This window comes from Paramisgurnus dabryanus, chromosome 5 (genome assembly GCF_030506205.2).
Source record: "Paramisgurnus dabryanus chromosome 5, PD_genome_1.1, whole genome shotgun sequence".
Lineage (NCBI taxonomy): Eukaryota > Metazoa > Chordata > Actinopteri > Cypriniformes > Cobitidae > Paramisgurnus > Paramisgurnus dabryanus.
Window position 1 is genome coordinate 37213812 of NC_133341.1, and position 14024 is coordinate 37227835.

At 35.7% G+C, this 14024-nt stretch overlaps 1 protein-coding gene across 3 annotated transcripts in view; it reads right to left on the reverse strand.

Moving 5' to 3' along the window:
- The window catches only part of aifm3 (AIF family member 3), a 35734-nt gene extending 22437 nt beyond the window's left edge, over window positions 1–13297 (reverse strand). For 2 of the 3 annotated variants that reach the window (XM_065250043.2, XM_065250041.2), the window contains exons 1-2: window positions 12900–13297; window positions 1897–2123 (exon numbers count right to left, since the gene is read on the reverse strand). In XM_065250043.2, the coding sequence (XP_065106115.1) occupies window positions 1897–1927 (31 nt within the window). In that variant the 5' untranslated portion in view covers window positions 1928–2123; window positions 12900–13297. Of the gene's footprint in view, window positions 1–1896; window positions 2124–5699; window positions 5784–12899 lie in introns of those variants that run through there. The other variant, XM_065250042.2, reaches the window with a different exon arrangement.
- Window positions 13298–14024: the final 727 nt, after the last annotated feature.

Below are 14024 nucleotides of genomic sequence, written 5' to 3' on the forward strand. Positions count from 1 at the left end.
CAATACGTAAAACTTACACGGAAAAGAAAGTCCGAGGTATGGAAACGGAAAAATGAGCAAAATATTCCGTGACTATAACCTGGAAATTCGTGAGATCAGGTTCTTTTAGGATGTACTTCTAAAGGGAGTCTCTCGCCGGACGAGAAAGCCGAGTCATGTCTAGGACAACTCAGAGGTATCGTACACCAGAACTGCACATTAAATAGCGTAAGCTTATACAGATAGTGTCTACTTCAAAATGCAAAAAATACATTAGCAGCCAATGTTAATCGCTATCGATTTGGGACAATTATGATGGTATTTAATGTTACTTAACTACGTGAGTGGCGCTCTTTGGCACGAACATGGATTTCAGCAGTGTCCAGAGTCACAACGAACAGCCACCGACAGCCGCCGCAATGCGTACAAAATAATGTGTACTGTTTTTAGATTCATGGTGCGATGCCGCGCTTATCTGCTGGTGTGCGACCCCCTTAAGTGTCATGTCGATGAATAATGACAGATCCGCTCTGATGCCATGATTATAGAAATCAGATTAATTTGCACATAGTAGCGAAGCACAATGCACGTACAGAAAATTACTTTGCAAATAACTGCAATTTTATGTTTCAAACAGAGATGGCGATAGAGAAGCTTAAGTTACAGACTGCAGCTTTAAATGAATATTCTACTTTTATTTTAAAAAATCTGATAATTTACTCACCCCCATGTCTTCCAAGATGTTTATGTCTTTCTTTGTTCAGTCGAGAAGAAATTAACTTTTTTTAGAAAAACATTCAGGATTTTTCTCCATATAGTGGACTTTAATGGACCTCAACAGTTTACAGTTTCAATGTAGCTTCAAAGAGCTCCAAACGATCCCAACCAATGCATAAGTGTCTTATATTCTGTTAATAACATGTATTCATGAAAAAAAAATTTTTAAACCACAACTTCTCGTCTTGCACTAGCCGTGTGAAGCGCCAGCGCGACCTTACGTATTACGTAATCACGTCAAAAGGTCACACATTACATTTGTCAAACGCACACTTCGGACCATTTTAAACAATAAACTAACACAAAGACATGAACTAGTATCATTCCATATTCAACAACATCGGAACGATCCTCTTTTTCCACGTTTTTAAACACTGAAGCGCTAGTTTCGCATACGTCAAGCGTGACCTTTCGACGTACATAATACATAAGGTCAAGCTGGCGCGTGAACTGAACTGAACAAAGAAAGACATAAGCATCTTAGATGACATGGGGGTAAGTAAATTATTGGGATTTTTTTTATGAAAGTTTAGTAATCCTTTAACAGGGTTGTCACATTATTATTAAATTTGTTTGACAAAATATTTTCATCAGAAATTCAGCCTATTGTCACTATTATGCTAAAAACAATTTACTATTGCTTTTCAGACATAGTGACTTCAAAAGACAAGGGTCCTGGGCTTTAACTCAGATCGCTTGGCCTCTCTCCATACCCTCTGAAATCCAACTCCTACAATCACACTTTCACAACGACATGAAAGCTTTGTAGTTGTACTGTAGTGCTCCCTTCCCCGGGCACCATATGAGAGAAACAGCGACACATTGTGAAACATTCGACTCGTATTCTGCTGTCTAATCCTCTTGAACACACACAGCAATTAAGAGCATTAAAATTCCTCCAGCACTAAAGGAAAGCCACATCACAACAGCACTCAGGGTTCACATTTACTGACCTATATATAGGTGAAGACACAAATCCCAATTATAACTGGCTTTAATGCAGCGATGAAATTTCTGTTTTTTATGTACCCAAATGGTGAAATAAAGATCAAATTCATTTTTGGGGTGAACTGTCCCTTAAAGACAGCAGCAGCACTAAATAGACCAAGGGTTTTCTTTATACATGTACTTTTTCGTCACCTTCTTTGGGTTTGGAGAAGCATCCTCCCATGGTGGGCCCGGAGTGAAGCCAGGTGGCCCGATGAGAGGGATGCCCAGGTTGGGTGATAGAAGAGGTGGCAGATTCAGACGCTCAGGGTGGGCCACCGGGCCTGAAGAAGGTGAATGCAACACTGGAGGGGGGAAATTCGGGCCTGTCGGGCCCACACAGCCATCTCAGGAATCAGCTACTGTACATCATACACAGCCTGAGAAACAAAACAAACAAAAATTGTGCTTGTGTTTGTCAGCAACTAAGAGATTTTCACTGTTAACCCAGAAATTGTCTTTACTTAAACAATCAAGTAAACATCACTTAATATTTTCTGTTTTGAAACCAAAGCTTAAAAAGTTTAGTTGATTTAACTTTTAAGCTTACAAAATCCATTAAACTAAAACATTCAAGTAAACTGAACTTAAAATTATTAGTCCATGTTGTGAGGAATACCCATAATCCTTTGTGCCTGAATATTTTGATTATTTTCTGCTTTTTCACAGAATAAAAACTGATAAGAACTTTCACTACTTAAATATTTGTTAATAAAATGTCATATAGGTTCAAGCTCTTATATTATTGATGTTGTTTTGTTGTAAATTATAATTTTGTGAAGTCACCGTTCAGGTGATCAGTGTTTCCGTACATGAACCCTGTTCAGAACATTTTATTGTATTTCTCTCCACAGTACTGACAATGTATGTCAAAAACACAGTTTTGTGTTTCTGTGGAGAATCACATTTATTCAATGATTGACTTAAAGTCAGTCCTTAATTTTGTGTTATAATACCATTTATAACATCAAAAGTAATATAAAGTGATAAAAACTAAAGTTATATGCAACAGGTTTCCTCACAAATTTCTAGTAATGTCAACTAATCCGGGTTAAGAGTGCAGGCATATTGGAAAAAATTAAAACATTAAGTCCATTCAACTTAAAATTGTTGTCATTGTTTTATTAAAGTGCAGTGTGCACAAAGCTTACAGTCAAAAATAATAACTTTAAAATTAAAGATATAGAATTAGAATTAATTCTTTAGAATTAAATTCAAATTTCAGTTAAATTGTCATGTTGAGTTTACTTAAATATACAAGTACACTTGAAATTAACACTAAGTTAAGTGAACTATATTGTTTAAGTACATTAAATAATCGTAAAGTTTGGTTTGGTTGACCTAAACAATTTAAGTCAAGTCTACATAAGCACCAAGTTAAGTAAACTTAAATATGCACGTTTTGGGAGACCCCATTACTCAATTAAATTGAGGGAACGATTTTACTCAAATCATTTGAGTTCAATCAACTTATTAGGGTTTTCAGCATGAGACTATCATTTACAAATGAACAGATGAATAGAGAGGTGATTTATGATAGATAACTGCATTGCTTTAGGGTCTGAAATACCAGCATACATGGCCACCAGCACAACCATTAGGTCATCCACAATCACTGACAAGCAGAACTGGTCCAACATGTAAAAGCAAACTGGTTTAGTTGTTTTCACACCACACCCAACCATTTCACCACATTTTAAAACTTTTCACCATACAATTGGTGCTAATATAAACAAAACAGGATTTTAGTGTGCATTACAAAACGGATGATTAATTTACACCAAAATCCAACATACAGGTGTAAACAGAGAACTATTCAAACGTGTTTATTACCAGATATTACTATACTGTACCTTTTCTTTGAAGTAACTATTGTGAAAACACCCTTATATGTGTCTGTTTATTTGTCAATGCTGATTAAATGCAAATGCTGTAAATGCACAGATAATGGGAACTATTCCAGGAAACACAATGCAACATTAGGTCATGTAGTCCATAGCACCCTGCTATCATTTTATTGCAAACTGGCCTTGAATACAGCACACTTGATACCAAAATATGTGTCATTTGTTGTGCTGAACTAATAAAAATCAAGGTCATTACATGTATTACGTAGACACATGATGTCATAAGGAGACAGCAGAACTAAAGGTTTCCTTAGAGAAATGAATACAGCAAGAAGGACAGGAATGCACTGGCTCTTGTTTAAGATGTTATTTTGGGACCCCAACTTCTTAAAAATGGGCAAAATTGGGTTTAAGTAGGACAAAATTGTTTTTACATGTCCATGCATCCTAAACATAACTCCAGTTGTTGTGTCCTGCTTAAATCAGTCCTAATTTCCATTGTTAACCATTACCTTCATTAAATTCTTATCTGAACAAGCTTTATTGTTTCAATTCTTTTAATCTGCATACTCTTATTAATAGACGATGTACTGTTTACATACAAACTAAATTTGCTCTTCATGCCTTCTTTAGGTGTGCGATCATCCAGACTCCATGAAAATCGCTGGTTTTAGTTTAATTTAACATAAGATTAAATTATCAAGCATCTTTGCAGGGTCTCAATTCAAAAGCCACTTGATATTCACATCACACCCAAAGGTCTGTGAAGTGGCGAGTAAAAAAACAAAAGTTTGCCTTAATTAAGGAAAGGAAATGTTCCGTGAATAAACCGGGAACAGAAGTGCCAAACTTTGGGAACCTTAAAATCCAAGTATTAAGAGCCACCACTTTAAACATATTCATCTTTTAGTTATGAAACACGTGATAAAAATGCTGTTATTCTGTAACTCTTTTGCATCTTATTTCTAATCTCATTCTTTATTATTTAAGTATTTCTATTGCAGTGTTACAGTTTATGTAAAAGAGAGACACCAGTATTAAACATACAGTACCGTCAGTTACAGTAACAATCCAAAAAACATCTAACCAAAATAAAGAGCATGTAACAAACAGCAAAAATACACCACCTCCCTCTTCCCACTGGCAGAGACATTTTGCTATTCCTGAAGAATTTATGAAAATCTCCATAGCAACTGTGAATTCGTTCACGAAAGCTTTACACAAAGATTTGGATTTTGGGTTATGTGACAGTAGCAAAATAAAGTGACAATTTTGTCTCTCTCTCTTCTCTCTTCCACTCGCCCACATAAGCAAAAACAATATTGATAGCAGTTAATAACAATACTACGGCAAAACTCACAAAAAATATCATATTTCACCACACCAAAATAAATTATTTTTGCATAAAGAAAATGAAGCATGTGCAGTTTTTAATTTGCAAAAAAGCAATAAAATAAATCACAATATAATCTCCTATTTTTGATTTTGCATTTTTGTCAGATCTTGGGTCCCACCAAATCCTTAATGCATCAGTCTTAAATGAAAGCTAATCAAATTTTCACAACACAGGCCTCCTCATTTACTCCTCAGTCTGTCCTAAACAGATTGTTACCCTCAATAGCACTACTGTTAATGCAAACAGGGGTATTAATGCCAGACAATAAAGCCTACTAAATTACAGGCTATCGTTCTTGATGGGTTTATGACAGCAAAATATAATTGATAGCGGAGGAAAGCAAAACTTTTTTACTGCTTTTACAAATGTTTGCAGTTGGGAGCCCAACAAGTTGATAATTTGGTAAAACATAACTTAGGAAAAGTTTTAAGAAAAATACCCTTTATGTAAATGTTCAAGAAGGATGAGCCGGGGGTTTTATCCTTATTGAACTTACGGACTTTCATTTTCAACCCTCTCGCCTTTACAATGTAAATTGTTGTAACTGTTGCAAGTTACTGCTTTAATCCAAATACTGCAATGCAAAGCAGAACCTAAGATTGCAATATAAACTTCAACAGCACTTTTTCTGTCCCTGAAAGCCTTCCAAACACTTTCATCCACAGATGGTAAAGAAGAAAACATTATATGACAGAGAGAAAACAATCACCTACTGTAGCGCGCGTCGCTCTCATCCATCCATCTCATCTGCTGCCAGCAGACAGTGGAGCTGTCCTCACATGTTGTCCAGCAAGTTTGGTTTTGAAAAATGTCACTGGTCTTACAGGGGTTGTCCCCTTCTCACACCCACCAACAACACACACACACACACACACACACACACACACACACACACACACACACACACACACACACACACACACACTGTGAATAACCTGGACCTGGAGTTTATAACCTGGACTCTGGCATACAGCACGTACAAAGCAGCAGTCCACAATTATGCATGTAAGAGTAACATAAGAGTGAAATATATGACACATGCAGTGAATGAGTTCAGGTACGGTGAGATTCCACAGCTGTGTCAGCATTCACACTTTAGAGACATTACAACCCTGGTTTTATGACATTCATTCATCTATTTATTACCCTTCCCCTTATTCATTTATCTGATCATTTACCTCATTCATTTTATCTTTTCATGTAGCCATTTCCTCAATTATTGATCTGTTTATTTAGCCATTCCCTCAATCATTAATTTTTACATTCATCCATTTACTCATTCCCTTAACAATGTATCCTTTCACCTATTCATTTATCCACTCCCTCATTCACTTATCCATTCACCTATTTATTTGTCCATTCATCTACACATTCCGTCATTCATTTATCTCTTCATTTGGCCATTACCTCATTCGTTTATCCGTTCATTTAACCATTCCCGCATTAATTCATTTTCTCATTCAGCCATGCATTTACTCATTCCCTATTTCATGTATCTATTCATGTATCCATTTATTTACTCACTCCCTTATCCATATATCCCTTCACCTATTCATTTATCCATTTATCCATTGACTTGCTCATTTGTCTATTTACTTATTCATTCATTCATTAATTTACCCATTCCCCTATTCATTCATTAATCTATTAATTTATCCATTGCCTCATCCATACATTTATCCATTCACCAATTAATTCCCTCATTCATTTATTCATTCACCAATTCATTTATCTAATAACTCATGCATTCATTCATTTATCCATTGACTAATTCATTTATCCATTAATTAACTCGTTTTATTTATTTATTTATTTATTAACCTATCCATTTATTCATTCCCTTATTCATTCATCGGTTTATTTGGCAATTGCCTCATTCCTTTATGTGTTCATTTAGCCATTCCCGCATTAATTCATTTTCTCATTCAGCCATGCATTTACTCATTCCCTATTTCATGTATCTATTCATGTATCCATTTATTTACTCCCTCCCTAATCCATTTATCCATTCACCTTTATCCATTGACTTGCTCATCTGTCTATTGACTTATTCATTCATTCATTCATTTACCCATTCCCCCATTCATTCATTAATCTATGAATTAATCCATCGCCTCATTCATTCATCCATACATTTATCCATTCACCAATTCATTCCCTGGTTAATTTATTCATTCACCAATTCATTTATCTATAAACGCATGCATTCATTCATTTATCCAATGACTAATTCATTCATCCATTAATTGACTCATTCACTCATCCATTTATTTATTAACCTATCCATTTATTAATTCCCTCATTCATTCATGTGTTTATTTGCCATTCCCTCATTCGTTTATCTGTTCATTTAGCAATTCCCGCATTAATTCATTTTCTCATTCAGCCATGCATTTACTCATTCCCTATTTATTTACTCACTCCCTAATCCATTTATCCATTCACCTATTCATTTATCCAGTCATTTATCCATTGACTTGCTCATTTGTCTATTGACTTATTCATTCATTCATTCATTTACCCATTCCCCCATTCATTCATTAATCTATGAATTAATCCATTGCCTCATTCATTCATCCATACATTTATCCATTCACCAATTCATTCCCTCATTAATTTATTCATTCACCAATTCATTTATCTATTAACGCATGCATTCATTCATTTATCCATTGACTAATTCATTCATCCATTAATTGACTCATTCACTCATCCATTTATCTATTAACCTATCCATTTATTCATTCCCTCATTCATTCATCTGTTTATTTGGCCATAACCTCATTCCTTTATCTGTTCATTTAGCCATTCCAGCATTAATTCATTTTCTCATTCAGCCATGCATTTACTCATTCCCTATTTCATGTATCTATTCATGTATCCATTTATTTACTCACTCCCTTATTCATATATCCCTTCACCAATTCATTTATCCATTCATTTATCCATTGACTTGCTCATTTGTCTATTGACTTATTCATTCATTCATTCATTTACCCATTCCCCCATTCATTCATTAATCTATGAATTAATCCATTGCCTCATTCATTCATCCATACATTTATCCATTCACCAATTCATTCCCTCATTAATTTATTCATTCACCAATTCATTTATCTATTAACGCATGCATTCATTCATTTATCCATTGACTAATTCATTCATCCATTAATTGACTCATTCACTCATCCATTTATCTATTAACCTATCCATATATTCATTCCCTCATTCATTCATCTGTTTATTTGGCCATTCCCTCATTCGTTTATCTGTTCATTTAGCCATTCCCGCATTAATTCATTTTCTCATTCAGCCATGCATTTAATCATTCCCTATTTCATGTATCTATTCATGTATCCATTTTTTACTCACTCCCTAATCCATTTATCCATTCACCTATTCATTTATATAGTAATTTATCCATTGACTTGCTCATTTGTCTATTGACTTATTCATTCATTCATTCATTTACCCATTCCCCCATTCATTCATTGATCTATTAATTTATCCATTGCCTCATTCATTCATTCATTCATTCATCCATGCATTTATCCATTCATAAATGCATTCCCTCATTAATTTATTCATTCACCAATTCATTTATCTATTAACGCATGCATTCATTCATTTATCCATTGACTAATTTATTCATCCATTAATTGACTCATTCACTCATCCATTTATTTATTAACCTATCCATTTATTCATTCCCTCATTCATTCATCTGTTTATTTGGCCATTCCCTCATTCGTTTATCTGTTCATTAAGCAATTCCAGCATTAATTCATTTTCTCATTCATCCATTCATTTACTCACCCTAATTCATTTATCTATTCATTTATTCATTCATTTACTCACTCCCTAGTCCATTTATCAATTCATCTAATAATTTATCCAATCATTTATCCATTTACTTGCTCATTTGTCTATTGATTTAGTCATTCATTCATCCATTTACCCTTTCATTCACCAATTAATTCACTCATTCCCCCATTCATTCATTCATTTATCTATTTAATTATCCATTGCCTCATTCATTCATCCATACAATTATCCATTCACCAATTCATTCCCTCATTCATTCACCAATTTATTTATCTATTAACTCATGCATTCATTCATCCATTAATTCATTCATTCGTTCATTCATTCTTTCATTGACTCATTCCCTCATCCATTGATCCATTTACCTATTCATGTATCTATTAATTTATCCATTTCCTCATTTATTAATCCATTCACCCATCCATTTATTCATTCCCTCATTTATTCTTTCATTCATTCATCACATTTGTATCTACTGTATTTCACTCGTTAGTAATTTCAGTCTTGATACTTCAAGAAAACACAACTGAAAACCTAATGACACGTCCTAAGTAATGAGAGACTAACCTCTGAGCTTTGACATTTTCCTCTGGTCATTTGACATATTTAGAGTGTAAACTCAAGTGGCAGTCCCTTTTATTGACCCGCGAGTTAAAATCCCCCAAGGTAGATTTGACACCTAGATAAAAGACAATGATTCCTAAAAAAAGAAATGATCAGATCACAGATGTTGTCTTACCGACGGCAGTCCCTGAGATTGTGCTTCTGGTTAAACATTAGGCCGCCCGCACTAAAGTAGATAAAACGTGGCCTGATCTAAGCCTGATAAGTCACAGTGGAACACTTAAAACAAAGCAGAACCGCTCTTAATGCTTGATAACATTACCACAGCTCTGCTATTACTCTCTGGTTTCATTAAACAACACAGCAGTCACAGGTTACACTCCAGCTTAACTGTTTGTTCAACATACCGCCAGGCAAAGCATCAGGGTATTGTTTGATTGTTTATCCCTGAACAAACGCATACATGTGCCATTGGTCAGGGGTGCCTTGTACTGTAAACAATTTCTGTATTTTGAGGCGGATGCATTGTAGATATTTAAGCAAACACCGATGTGTTGGCGTTAGTCATTCAGAGGCTAAAGTGTTAACAACACACTGTTATGTGCCGATTATATTGATTTATGAAATGTGCTGATAATGATAGCGATTAATAAATATTTCTGCATGAGATATAGTGAATTAAACCATGACTCTGAGATGTCTTTAACATTGCACTCTATACGTCAATCATTTACCCATTAATGTCCGATTTTATTTCCCTGTGGGAATTTACGGAGAAATATCTGATGCATTAAAAAAAACACAGCTATAGAGGAACAACGTGTAAGAAATAACATTTTCTTTTTGGTAATCCCCAAAACTAAATGAGCTTGAGTTGTAGTGGGATGGAAAGAGGCTTTTGTTTGACCGGAGTTTATCACTGAGAGCGCCCACAAGATTTCTTAAATGCAAATGAAATCAAAAATTGGCTTAATCAGATTCCTTATTACCGCCTCTGATCATCATGAACATACAGTAGTATTTACCCTGTTGTAAAGTCATAAAGTGTTTAACGCGTGCTCCTTAAGTACAGCTTAAGTACAGGTGAGTGACTCTGTATGCTGCTCAGTTTTTATAATCACAAGTTTACTTGAGTTCATTGTTGATCTGGTTGTGGAATTCAGACATACAGTTTAGGGGCCACGTTATACAGTCTTTAAAGGGATAGTTCACCAAAAAAGAAAATTCTGTCATTTACTTACCCTCAAGTTGATCCAAACCTTCTTTATTTCACTGAATACAAAGGATTATATTTTGTAGAATGTTTGTAACCAAGCATATCTGGGACATCATTGACTTCCATAGTGGGAAAAGAAATAATACTATGGAAGTGAATGGTGCCTCAGATCTTAAAATTTTTCAGAATAAAAAAATGCATGTTCCGCAGAACAAGAAATTCAATACCCGTTTGGAACAACTTGGGGGTAAAGGGCTCATTATAGTTGTGCGTACGTCCTACGGCGTAGCCGCGATGGCGTAAGATATGCGTCGGTTATCCCAGCACCTTTTGTTGCAGTTTCAGCTCAATCACTCCTCAACATGGCCCATCTTTGTTCTCACCGTCACAAACCGGTGAGGCAGTTTTTTAACCTGACGGGAGGGATTCTAGCGGACCAATAACAACGCTTGCGGTCCGCGTAGAACTGACGTGCTGTTAAAAATTCGCTGATGTGCACGTTAGGCTACGGATAACGTGACCTTACGCACGACTATAAATTGGACTTAAGTAAATTATGCCAGAATTGTATTTTTGGGTGAACTATCCCTTTAAAACAAAGGTGCTATAAAGGGTTCATTGCATCAATGCCATAGAAGAACTATTTTAGGGTTCCCATAGAGCATTTTAGAAAAGGTTCTTAAAAGAACCATTTGTCTTTACACTCTTAGAAAAGCAGTACCCTTTTAAAAAATACACCTTTGAACTTAAAGAGTGCATATTGGTACCTTAAAGGTGCAAATCAGAAATAAAGGTACTTAAGCTGTCACTAAAAGGTTCTTTATATACAGATATGTACTTTTAAGGGAACTAGTGCTGCACAATTAATCGCATCGCAATCGCAATCGCAATGTCAGCCTGTGCAATTATATGACAGCAAAATGTTGCAATTATATTAAATAAATAAATGTGTGGACTTGTTAACACAAACTTTCTGATAACAGTTTGATGATTTTCCTTGCTGTTTAAAAAAAAAGAAAGAAAAATGAACAAAAACGGCAGTGCACGTGTGGCATGCACGTGTGTGGTGTGCGTCGTCACTTATACCAGAGCGAAGATGGATGCAGAGGAGGTTGACAGTGATCTGGTAGCTAAAAAAAACCTCTATGTCTGTTGTATGGCGGTATTTTGGATTTAGGATTACTGACACTGAGCAGTTGCTACATCACGTGCCAATACGAAAACATTTCTAGTTTTACAAATACAAATTTTAGCTAAACTGTGTGTGGATTTTTTTTGTGTCTTTAAAACCCATCAAGTTGACATTTAGTATAATCGCAATCGCACATCGCAATTTTAGCATCAATAACCGCAATGGGAAAAATTACCCAAATCGTGCAGCCCTAAAGGGAACCAATATGTATCTTTGAGGTGCTAATATGCACAAGGTGTACTTTTTGAAATGCTACCGCCGCAGTGACAGCTTTTATCCCTTTATTTTATGTATAAAGAAGCTTTTGTAACACATTTCTTTAAGATTCTAGCTTTGTTATTCACACAATTACATTTACAATAGAAGCTAGTTTTTTGTGATAAGTAAGGAAAAATTGACGACAGGCCATTGAATTATAAGACAATAATACACACCTAAGATGCGTTACTAATTCAAAAGACCGGAGTTAATTATTCCGGTTACCACAACATTGCTCTGGTGTCTATTTTTAAGACATTTGACAAGTTAGTTGTGCGGTTATCAGAAATTAATGCATACCCACGGAACATTTCTCAGCCAATCAGAATTCAGCATTCAACAGACCCGTGGTATAATCCAATTTATTTGAATAATACTGTTACAATTTTTATTCAATGTTTTCTCTCTTTGCTATTCAACATTGTCTGAACAACAACAAAAGCGTGTTGATTACTTTTTAAGAATTCTTGCATTGAAAAATGGAAATCAATAAAATATAAAGAAAAGAGATGCTATAGGGTTCTCACCCATTTAAATAATTGATCCAGGAATAGACAAGAGATCTAAAGTTTATACAAGTTCATTAATCATTTGGGAGAGAGAGAGAGAGAGAGAGAGAGAGAGAGAAAGACCCCAATGCACCACACTATGATTTTCCGAAACGGTGTAATTATGCACTGATCTTTTTTTTTTTTAACCAAACTGCAACAAAATGCAAATTTCATCCTGAGCTTTCTCACACACTGACTGTTATCTGTGCTGCAAAAGTTAATTTAATCTGATAAGAGTCGCATGCTCTAACTAAACCCGCACCACTAACAGATTACAATCTGTATTACATAATACTCTTGAACTTACCTGTGTAAATCAGGTGCGCTAAACTCTGTGTTCTGCATAAGGCCAGAGGTCCGGATCCAGGTGATGTTTAACTGCAGGTATCCAGTGTGATCTTATCTTTAGGGCCGAATCGCCGTTATTCCTCTTTCCTGTAGAGAATTCCACAGCTCAGCAGTCCGTCCTCTGCAGTAACCCAGGATCAAGGCACAGTCCCACCACAAGCCTCTAAAACACACACACACACACATAAACCAAAAGCTGTAAGCAGAGGTGTTTGTAAGAATCGCTAACTCTTTTCCCCCCTCTCTCTCTCTCTCTCGCTCTCTCCCCCTTTTGTGCTTATTTAGTCTTTTACAAAAACCCTCTCTCTCTTTCTCTCTCTCCCTCTCTAGCGGAGGCTGGGGTTGCGGCAGCGGGACTTTTGCCAGTAACTCAGCTGTATGCAGCATTGATGGAGTTACTCAGGGATGCTAACACAGCATGAATTTTCCCAGCGCTCCACTTTCTCTTTCGCTCTTCAACCCCCCTCCCCAAGCCCCAACCTCCTTATTTATCACCGCCATAACCTAACCTATCAATCTCCTTCCTTTAGCTAAACGCTATCTAAATCACAGCGTTCCCCTTTGTTCCCATTTTCTCGATCAGCTTCTGTCTACTTAACGGTGGGTCTGACACACCAACTTGGTTTTTCATCCCATTGCTCAATGGTCAAAAATGGTACCTATTGCTATCACTGGGGTGGTACCCTTTCAAAAAGTGCACCCAAAGAGTTGATACAGGTATAAGTACATCCGAGGTACATATTGGTACCAAATGATATACATATCTGTACCTAAATTATATTAGAACCATTTTAAAGTGGTGATAGCTTTGGACCATTTTTGTATTATAAATGTATTTACATTTTTTTATGATTGTCATAATTCTACAATGCAAAAGTTTTGCTATGGGCTTTGTCGTCCCTATCTAGTTAGACAAGTGTGTTTGTTAGTTTGAGAGCCAAATGTTGACATTGTACAGTAAGTTGACACTTATGAAGAATTAGTACCGGTAGCTTAAATGCATTTAAAGGGGCCATGGCACAAGACTTTCTTTAAGATGTCAAATAAATCTTTGGTGTCCCCAGAGCACATATGTGAAGTTTTA